General features: G+C 47.8%; 1 protein-coding gene across 1 annotated transcript; it reads left to right on the forward strand.

The window, feature by feature from the left end:
• Positions 1-254: 254 nt before the first annotated feature.
• GDF5 (growth differentiation factor 5) lies at positions 255-10,672 on the forward strand. Its single transcript, XM_016213194.2, has 2 exons — positions 255-1,266; positions 3,427-10,672. The coding sequence occupies exons 1-2, from the start codon at positions 642-644 to the stop codon at positions 4,299-4,301; spliced, it is 1,500 nt and encodes a 499-aa protein (XP_016068680.2). The 5' UTR covers positions 255-641; the 3' UTR covers positions 4,302-10,672.
• The last annotated feature ends 280 nt before the right edge of the window (positions 10,673-10,952 follow it).

The raw sequence follows: 10,952 nt of genomic DNA on the forward strand, positions 1-10,952 counted from the left end.
TGTGCCAAGAGCCCCCGTGAGCCGTGGCCTCGAAAGGGCAGCAGTGATTTTTTTCACATAAATATATCGCACTTAAATGAGTTTAGACAGCATGACATCAGAGAGTAATTAAATTGGTTTGGGTTGAAATTCCGTTTCCAATTCCTGAGTTCAGGTTTGTAAAAGATTTTTCTGAGCACCTGCAGGCGTGTGTGTGTGTGTGTGTGTGTGTGTGTGAAGTATTTTCACTGGAAAGGATTCAAAACTTAAAAAAAAACTGGAGCACACAGGCAGCATTACGCCATTCTTCCTTCTTGGAAAAATCCCTCAGCCTTATACAAGCCTCCTTCAAGCCCTCAGTCAGTTGTGCAGGAGAAAGGGGGCGGTCGGCTTTCTCCTTTCAAGAACGAGTTATTTTCAGCTGCTGACTGGAGACGGTGCACGTCTGGATACGAGAGCATTTCCACTATGGGACTGGATACAAACACACACCCGGCAGACTTAAAGAGTCTCAGACTGAGGAGAAAGCCTTTCCTTCTGCTGCTACTGCTGCTGCCGCTGCTTTTGAGGGTCCACTCCTTTCATGGTTTTTTCTGCCAAACCAGAGGCACCTTCGCTGCTGCCGCCGTTCTCTTTGGTGTCATTCAGCGGCTGGCCAGAGGATGAGACTCTCCAAACCCCTCACTTTCTTGCTTTGGTACCTGGCTTGGCTGGACCTGGAATTTATCTGCACTGTTGTGGGGGCCCCTGACTTGGGCCAGAGACCCCAGGGGACCAGGCCAGGATTGGCCAAAGCAGAAGCCAAAGAGAGGCCCCCTCTGGCCCGGAACATATTCAGGCCAGGGGGTCACAGCTATGGTGGGGGAGCCACCAATGCCAGGGCAAAGGGGGGCACCGGGCAGGCAGGAGGCCTGACACAGCCCAAGAAGGATGAATCCAAAAAGCTGCCCCCCAGATCGGGTGGCGCTGAACTTAAGCCAGGACACTCTCCCCAGACAAGGCAGGCTGCGACGCGGACTGTGACCCCAAAAGGACAGCTTCCTGGGGGTAAGGCACCCTCAAAGGCAGGAGCTGTCCCCAGCCCCATCCTGCTGAAGAAGGCCAGGGAGCCTGGGGCCCCTCGAGAGCCCAAGGAGCCGTTCCGCCCGCCCCCCATCACACCCCACGAGTACATGCTCTCGCTGTACAGGACGCTGTCCGATGCTGACAGAAAGGGAGGCAACAGCAGCGTGAAGTTGGAGGCTGGCCTGGCCAACACCATCACCAGCTTTATTGACAAAGGGCAAGGTGAGGGGGGCGGGGTGGCAGGGGCATGGCTCAGAGGGAGGGGCATCTGCATGCATGGAGGGGCCTTTCAGAGCCCTGACACTGCACTGGTGGGAGATGGTGAGTGCATCTGGCCTGGGGTGGTATCTGGGACTATCTCATACATACCTGGTATGTACTCTGCTGGTATGTCAGAGTTGGAGGTGCCTGGGGATCACCAAGTCCAATTCCTGCAAGGTGCAGAGGGGATGACTAAAGCCCAGAGAGGAGACAAGACCTGCCTGTTGGTGGCAGAGTTGGGGACCAGACTCTAAGACTCTTAATCACCAGGCCATGCTCTGTTCCTATGTGGATTGGCCAGACTTTGTAGGCTCCAGGGGTGTGTAGGTTTTCTCAGAAGGCAGAGAAATTAATCTCTAGCTACCCATGGTTCTGCAACCTTGCCCTCAGGGGGCAGAGGTGGCAGGATAGGTGGAGACAGTAAATGAGGCATCTTGGAGTCATGGAATGACATTTAGACACATGGGGTCTGAGTGGACAGTAGATTTAGGGTTTAACAGTATGACCTTGGGAAAGCTCCTTCTCCCTTCCGGGTCAGTTTCTCCATCAGTACAACTATATGGGGGTTGGACTGGGTGATTTCTGAGAGCACTTCAAATATGAAATTTTATGTCCTGTCCTAAGCACAGATACTTTTTATTGTTAGCCCAGGAGAATAGCTACTCTCATTTCTCCCTCTGCCCTCCTGGCATTACTGTCTTGGCTTTTCCTCTCAACTTACTGTGTGATCTCAGCAAGTCTCTTCCCCTCTCAGGGCCTCAGTTTCTCCCTAAGCATGATTGCTAAGGTTGATTGCAGCTCATATGCTCTGGTTCTGAGTCTTAGGACTTTGGCTGGCAGGGTGGGGGAGGGGTCAGAGAGTGGGAGAGGCTCCTCATTAGAGCTGGCCTGTGGGGGAATGACAGAGGGCGGGGGAGGCACTGAGGCAGCAGGTCTGGCTGAGGTGGGGGAGGTGGCCTGGCTGCCTGCCCAGTCAGGGAAAGCTGTGACCCCTCGGGGGCTCATAAAGTAAGTCCTTGTGCCCCCCAGCACTAAGGGAGCTCAGAGAGGGGGAGATGGGGAGTTTAAAGGCCTAATTAGTCACCTTCTAGAGCAATATATGAATGCTTCCCAATGGCAAATTGGTATTTAGGAAAGAGGGCATGCTGATTTGGACATACTACTGAGTTGTTTATACATATACACAGCCTTATATCTATACATATGTGCTAAATCACACACATGTATATACGTGCACACATACTTTCTTACATATATGTATATATGGAATCTTCTTACATATACATACACATGTACCCTTCAAATTTTGACACAAGCCCAATCATACATACACCTGACATGTCACACATATGCCACTTTCTTATTCACATGTGAACCCAGTCATACACACAAACTTTCACACACACACACACACACACACACACACACACACACAGAGTCATACATCCAGCAGGGTGAGACACATACACAACAAAATCATTAGACTGGGAAGCAGGGAAATTGGATTGTAAACCAGCTTTGTTATTAACTTGCTGTGTGACCGTAGTCAAGTCACTCCCCCTCTCTGTGCCTCATCTGTAAAAAAAGGACACTAAGATCTTCTTTAAGGTATAGTGGAAGCAGCTTTGGATTGGGTATAAAAAGTTCTAGGCTAATGTTTCAACTCTGCTTTTTCCTAGCTGGGTGACTTTGAGCAAGTCACCTAACTTCTCTGAGCCTCTGGTTCCCCCTCTGGGAAAACAGGAGTAATTATAATGCCCCCCCTTCCTATTTCACCAATGAGATATCATTTTAGATAACAGACAGGAGAGAGGTAGGTAGAAGGCAGTTCTGAAGCTGATGGATTTCTGATATGAATAGTGATTGACACAAATACCCAGAACCACTCAAAGCACCCCCAGCTGCATCTACAGATTAAACAACCCTACCCAGTAGGCTGTGTAGGACGCTCCCTTACTCTGAAAAAGGCTGTGGGTAGTTTGGGTCTTGGCCTCTGTCAGAGTGGGGAAGAGGTTGAAGTAAGCTCTCAAGGGGGGAGAGGGCTGTGGCCCTCCCCTGAGGCCTGAGGCGACTGGCTTCAAGATAAAGTTGCAGGGAATGACTTCTGGGTGTTCTCTCTAGATGACCGAGGCCCTGTGGTCAGGAAGCAGAGGTACGTGTTTGACATTAGTGCCCTGGAGAAGGATGGGCTGCTAGGGGCCGAGCTGCGGATCTTGCGGAAGAAGCCCTCAGACACAGCCAAGCCGGTGGCCCCCGGTAGTGGGCGGGCTGCCCAGCTGAAGCTGTCCAGCTGCCCCAGCGGCCGGCAGCCGGCAGCCTTGCTGGATGTGCGCTCAGTGCCAGGCCTGGACGGATCTGGCTGGGAGGTGTTCGACATCTGGAAGCTCTTCCGAAATTTTAAGAACTCGGCCCAGCTGTGCCTGGAGCTGGAGGCCTGGGAACGGGGCCGGGCTGTGGACCTCCGTGGCCTGGGCTTTGACCGGGCTGCCCGTCAGGTCCATGAGAAGGCCCTGTTCCTGGTGTTTGGCCGCACCAAGAAACGGGACCTGTTCTTTAATGAGATTAAGGCCCGCTCCGGCCAGGATGACAAGACTGTGTACGAGTACCTGTTCAGCCAGCGGCGAAAACGGAGGGCTCCGCTGGCCACGCGCCAGGGCAAGCGGCCCAGCAAGAACCCCAAGGCCCGCTGCAGTCGGAAGGCGCTGCACGTCAACTTCAAGGACATGGGCTGGGATGACTGGATCATCGCGCCCCTGGAGTATGAGGCCTTCCACTGCGAGGGGCTGTGTGAGTTCCCCTTGCGCTCCCACCTGGAGCCCACGAACCATGCGGTCATCCAGACCCTGATGAACTCCATGGACCCAGAGTCCACGCCACCCACCTGCTGTGTGCCCACGCGTCTGAGCCCCATCAGCATCCTCTTCATTGACTCTGCCAACAACGTGGTCTATAAGCAGTATGAGGACATGGTCGTGGAGTCTTGTGGTTGCAGGTAGCAGCACTGGCCCTCTGTCTTCCTGGGTGGCACATCCCCAAGATGCTGGTCACAAGAGCCCCTCCTCACACTTGTGGGATCACAGGGGGGTCAGGATGCTGCAGCCGGGAGCATCTCTACAGCCTGCCTGAAAGGGGATTCCAACGGCCTTGCTCACTCTCTGAGTGGGACTTGGGCTAATAGCCCCTTTCTATCCACAAGCCCCTCTGTCTGAGGATTCCTCCCCTTCTGCTGCTCTGACTGGCAGGGACAGGCCCAGGGAGACAGACTCTGAATGGGACTGAGACACAGCAGACCTGGTTTTCCAAAGAGACTCAGCCCACGAACCTCTCCTTTCCTGGGCCTTCTGGACTCTGGACTCTCCAGGAAGGGGTCCTCTTGGGAGAACCACAGGTGCTGCATCCTCCTGTGTCACCACGGTGCCTGGGACTTTCTGCCCCTGGGGTGGAGTAGATGCTGATTGGGCAGGGGTGGGAAAGAAGGGGAGAGGGCTTGGGCAGGGGTGAGGAATGTGGGGCTGTTTAGACTGTTAGATTAAAATGTACATTGATGAGATAAAAAGCAAAACTGTGCCTAAACTGTGGCAAATTTCTTGTTTACTCCAGGGTACCCAGTGACCCCTCAAAGAATGACTGACCCAGGGAGGGGAGATGGTTTCTTCATGTATAAACCCGGTGTCCAGGACCCAGTCCCCCTTCCAGTCCTGGAAACTGAAGCAGAACGGGACAGAGAGTACAGGTTGAGTGGGCCAGTGCCACCTCTAACCCCATTCCTGTTCCTTCCTAGGCCCTTTGGTCTGGAGCTCCATCTGCTCCGTCAGGACCTGCCAGCAGAGTTAGGTTTTCTTTCTGTACTTCTCAGTTAAGCCAGTTGTCTCTGAAAGGGATCCCTAACTGGGAGGGAAATTGGGAGTTCGATTTCCTCTAAAATCACATAATATATAGGAGATAAATAACCTCCCCACTAACCTCAGACAGTCCAATGACAGACACATCCTGACAATGTTTCCTACTTGGGGCTTTGCCCACACTAAATGCCCACCTCCCTTTCTCTACTAGAATCTTTGGGGAGGAGCATGAGACATGGACTCTTGGGAGAGGAGCGCAGCTCTCTGGTAGGGAAACGTGGGGGACTGAGTCCTTGTTCTAAGGGCCCAGGACCAGGTTCTGCCTGGATGAAGAGAGGGAGGACAAGGAGAAGGGAGTCCAGGCCTCTGCCTCCCACCCAGGGGGCCTCAACATTTTCCCCACCTCTCTCCAGCTGAGTCTTTCATTCCCAGGGCGCCTAGCCAAAGTTGTTTCAACAGTGGGGATTCCTGCCCAGCTATGGGCAGATCTTGTGTCCCTTCTCTCGAGACCTGAAACCTGGGTTGTCAAGACCTAAAGCAAGAGCCCCGTGCAAGGGGCAGCCTGGGCTTGAGCCTGGAGACTCGCCCTCCCTGGCTGGGCTTCGTTGTGTTTGGCTGGTGGCAGGCCTGCAAACTCTGGAAGTAAACAAAGAAGCTGCCACGGCAGACAGAGTTCTGGTGTGTGTGAAGGGAGAATGAGCCTGGAAAGGAGGTGCCAGGGAAGCCAAGCAGTGGCTGTGGATACAGGGTGAGCAGTGTAGAAACTGGGTGGCTGGAAACCCAAGGGCAGAGAGGCAGGGGATGAAGTGGTCACAGGTGGGCTGGCTCCTATACACACTTGTTTTTTGGACTGTGTGTCCCTGATTTCCTGGAAAGTCTGACAGAACTGGAGCTCCTCCCTGCCTTCGCCCATCAGAGAGTTTCATGTCACCCCAGCCACAGTGCTCTTTCTGCTAAAGGCCTGGGTGTTGAATTGACTGTTGTGGCATTGGCTTGATACACAAGGAGCTTCCTTTCCCACCTCAACCAGCTCTAGGACTCGCTTTCACAAAAGAGCCACTCAGACTGTGTACTGTCTCCCCTTTCCTACCCAGATAATTGTGAGGTGGTAGGAACAGCCCTTCCATCCTAACCATCTGATCTATTCATCTGCCTCCTTAGTAAATTGTCTCCACCAGGCACCCTCCTCCAGCCTCAGTCCTAACAAGCTGCATACTTGTACAGTACATTCTTGAACAAAAGGGGTACAAGGCTTATATCACTCCTTGGAGTTCACAAACACTCTCCTGCCTGTGGTCTTGCAGCACCGAAGGGCTCGAAAGGCAGCCCAGGTTCAAACTCCTGATCTGTCACCTAGTTAGAGTACTTGGGCAAGTAACTTAATTCCATGAATCTTGGTTTTCTCATTTGTAGGGGGGAAAAAAAGTGGGAGGGGGTAAACAGTATACCTATTTCATAAGGCTAACTGTGAGGATATAAAAGACACTCAAAACAGTACCTGGCACAGTAATGTTAGCTGTTATCATTAATGTGCCTCAAATAGTCCCATGAAGCAGGCAGGGCAAGGACTATTACCCCCCCCCCCCATTTTTACAGAAAAGGAAACTGATACCCAGAGAGGTAACTAAAGGTCTCCTACAGGTCTCAGCGTTCTTTGTGCCATTTTTGCTTTTTTCTGGGCCCCAGACTCCAGTGACCTCAGTCCTGGCAAGCAGTCGAATTACCCACCTGCCGTTTGGCTCCCTGGTCTTAAAAGTATCCCCTCAGGGACACACAGTATTGTTAGTTCCTAGGGAGAAACAGCTAAGCAAATAGCTTAGGGCAGAGAAAATGGGAGGCCCATAGGGAGGGCAAGAGGTGCGGCTCCCAGAGCAATGATGCCCATCTCTTGGCCTCTTCCACAATCCTGTGTTCCAGGGCCATAAGCAGGAGAATTAGCTTTTCTAGGGCTTGGAACACACAACCTTGGGAAGCCACTCAGCCTTTACTCTGACTCCACCACTAGTTCTTATGTCCAATCTGAATATAGACGTGAAGAAGTGGAGCAGAGAAGGATTAGTCACACATGCCTGGAAGTCAGGCAGACCTGGGTTCAGTCTTGGTTCCACCACTTTCCAGCTGAGTGACTTTGGGCAAGTTATTTAACCTCTCTGATCCTCAGCTTCCCTATCTGCAGAAGAGGGATAATAATATCAAATTTACTGGGCTTGAGATTTATTTGTTCCATCAATCTTTGATTGATTGATTGATTGATTGATTGATTGATTGATTAATCAATAAATATTTGTTGAGAGTCTTCCCGGGTCCAAACTCTATGCTGAGGGTTGGGACAACAACAACAACCACAATTGTTAATGTTTATGGAGGGCTTATCATGTGCCAGGTACTATGCTTAGCACTTTACTTGAATTCTCTTATCTTGCAATGATCATATCCTCAAGTTTCATGTGTGACTGAAAGAAAATAAAGCTTCTCAAAGGGTGCTAGGATAAATTATGATAGGCCGAATCAAAGGACATGAAATAAAATGAGAGAAAGTCAATTTATATATCTGAATGCGTGAAACCAACTCTACAATTACAGGATGTAAAATATATGTGATTTCACAACTTCGGATGGGAGTGTTGCAGGTGGCTGTGAAATCAATTGAATATAATGTGGGTGCCTAAATGTGAATACAAGTGTGGGCTTCATTAAAAGACATGTAGTGTAAAATCCTGTTAGGCAGGACCTGGGGAGTGTTGGGATGGAGAGAGAAAGGGAGAAGCAAAGTCAAGGGTGAATCCTGTGGTTTTTTGCTTGGGCCACTGGGTAAACGATGTGCCATTTAACAGCAACAAAAAAGAGAACACGAAGGAGAAGCAGATTTTGAGAGGAAGATGATGGATGAGGTCAGCTTTGGACATCAAGCTTGAAAAACTCTTTTATTTTATTGATTGATTTTAGAGAGAGAGGGGAAGGGAGGAAAAGGGGGAGAGAGAGAGAGAGAGAGAGAGAAACATCAACCTGTGGTTCCACCCACGCATTCATTGTTTTCTTCTTGTTTGTGCCCTGACCAGAAAAACTCTTTAGAGATTAGCTTTAAATAGGAAAAGCAGCAATTCTTCCATGAAATGATAAAAAGAAGAAAGGATACATGCACACAATAAAAGCAGGTACTTGGTTTAGTGGTAGGAAGTTGAGTTTCCTTCTCATGGCTTATGATTTCTGTTTTCTCTGTGAAGTAGGAGGTGAGGCAGTCTGTTCAGAGACAGTAGGAAGGGGCCAGAGTCAAGGTATGAGGAAGGTGGAAAAGATTCCTGTTATGGGTTGAATTGTGTCCCTTAAAGAGATATGCTAAAGTCCTAACCCCCATACCTCTGATTACAACCTTATTTGGAAAAAGGGTCTTTGCAGATGTAGTGAAATTAAGATAAGGTCATTAGGGTGGGCCTAATCCAGTATGACGAGTCCTTATAAGAGGACAGGAAACACAGAGACTGGCACCCAGGGAGAATGAGGCAGAGAAGAGGGCGACACAGCTGTAAAGCAAAAAACATAACGGTTGCTGGCAACTGCCAGAAGCTAGGAAGAGACAAGAAATGACCCTTTTCTATAGCCTTCAGATAGAGCATGGTCCTGTCAACCCCTTGATTTTGGACTTTAGCCTCCAGGTCTGCAAAACAATACATTTCCATGGTTTTAAGCCACCTGATTTGTGTGAGGTTTTTTTTGTTGTTATGTCAGCCCTAGGAATCCAATACAGTTATAAATAGTAGTATTGGAGAAAGGGGGCAGGGTTAAGCATAACAGATTGGTAGCCTTATTTGGGGAGTACCAATAGGCCCCTTGCAGGATTTTCTCCAATAGTATTCAATAATCTAGATGTAGGTGTAGACTAAATGGACATTTACAGGGCTGGGGTCTTTCCAGGTGGGCAGGATAGAAAGACATTTGAGCAAAGGACTTAATATTGGCAAGAGAACAATTAAAATTATAGACCACATGGTCTGAGCTAGACAAAAGTAGTAAAGAGACGAGAGGGTTGACAGACTATAAAAAGAAGAGTTTAAAAGCCTGGAGATCTCAATGAGGTAGAATGACAGGTGTAGCAGGAGTAATGAATGAAAGCTGAAATAATAGGATGGGGAGAACACAGAATGACATAAATTAAAATTTTCAGAATTAAAACAATCCTGGTGATGAGGTCCAGGAATAGACCATGGTACTGGGCAGCTGGACACTTCATAGATATGCAATCATACGTATACAATGTGCAGCCCCTTGGGACTGACTCCTTTCACTTAGCATAACGATTTTGAGGGTCATTCATGTTGTAGCATGTGCCAGTTCATTCCTTTTTATTGCTGTATAATAATCCATTTTCTGTATTTACTACTTTATTTATCCATTCATCAGACAATGGACATTTGTTTCTACTTTTTAGCTGTGATAAACATTCATATACAAGTTTTTGTGTAAACATGTTTAAATTTGTCTTGAATGTATACATAGGAATGGAATCACTGGGTCATATGTGTATCATTTTAAGGAAAAGTCAGATTATTTTCCAAAACAGCTGTAACATTTTATATTCCCATCAGTAATGTATGAGGGATCCAGTTTTGTTACAGCCTTGCCAGCACTTTGTATTATATGTCTGCTTGATCATAGCTATCTAGAGGGTCTGTGAAGTGGTATCTCATTGTGTGTGTGTTCATTTGTGTGTGTTTTGCTAATGTCTAATGCTGCTGATCATCTTTTCATTAACTTAATGGCCATTTGTATATCTTCTTTGGAGAAATGGCTAATCAAATGTTTTGCCCATTTTAAATTGGGTGTTTGATTTTTAAAATTATTTTTGATTTTTAGAGAGAGAGGAACAGAGAGGGGGAGAGAGAGAAACATCCATGAGAGCACACCTTTGATCAGCTGCCTCCTGCACCCCCGCTACTGGGGGCCAAGTCTGCAACCCAGGCATGTGCCTTGACCAGGAATCCAACCTGCATCCTTTCAGTGCACAGGATGACGCCCAATCAACTGAGCCACACCGGTCAGGGCAGGTGTTTATTTTTTTATTATTGAATTGTAGAGTTCTTTATATAGTCTGGATACAAGTCACTTATCAGATATATGATTTGCAAATATTTTCTCCCATTCCACATCTTTTCACTTTCTTAATGGTATCTTTTTCAACACAAAGGTTTACATATTTATATAGTCTAATTTATTTTTCTTTTGTTATCTGTGCTTTTGCTGTTCTATCTAAGGCGGCTTTGCCTAACACAAGATCATGACGACTTACTCATGTTTTCTTTTAAAAGTTTTATAGTTTAGCTCTTACATTTAGGTCTATGTTCCATTTTGAGTTAATTTACCATATAGTGTAAGATAGGAGTCCAGCTAGATTCTTTTGAATTTTTTTTAAAAAATTGTGAATATGTATTATACACCCATGACTGTAATATTCTTGAAGGCAAGGACCAAATTCTACTTCTTTGTATTTTCCATAAAACCAATCAGTAAACTTTTTTTTTTCAGAATTAGATTTTGAGAGTGATATGGACATTTTCATTTCAATTTTAAAGGTAATTATATAGATATGGTACAAACTTCAAATAAGACAAAATGATATATAGTGAAAAGATGTCTACCTTCCATACCTCACCTCTTGTCCTCCAATCCCCATCCTCGGAATCAACAACCATAACCACCATTACTGTGGTTTTCTATACCTGTACTAGCACACACTCAGCATAGAATCCAAAGTCTTTATCATGGCCTGCAAGGTCCCCCACGATCTGGCCTCTCAGGTCACCTTGTCGA

The sequence above is a fragment of the Miniopterus natalensis genome, chromosome 7 (genome assembly GCF_054644295.1).
Source record: "Miniopterus natalensis isolate mMinNat1 chromosome 7, mMinNat1.hap1, whole genome shotgun sequence".
Lineage (NCBI taxonomy): Eukaryota > Metazoa > Chordata > Mammalia > Chiroptera > Miniopteridae > Miniopterus > Miniopterus natalensis.

Coding starts and splice junctions, on each gene's coding strand:
- GDF5 (XM_016213194.2), top strand. CDS start 642: ATGAGACTCTCCAAACCCCTCACTTTCTTGCTTTGGTACCTGGCTTGG. Junction 1,267..3,426: donor CTTTATTGACAAAGGGCAAG/GTGAGGGGGGCG, acceptor TGTTCTCTCTAG/ATGACCGAGGCCCTGTGGTC.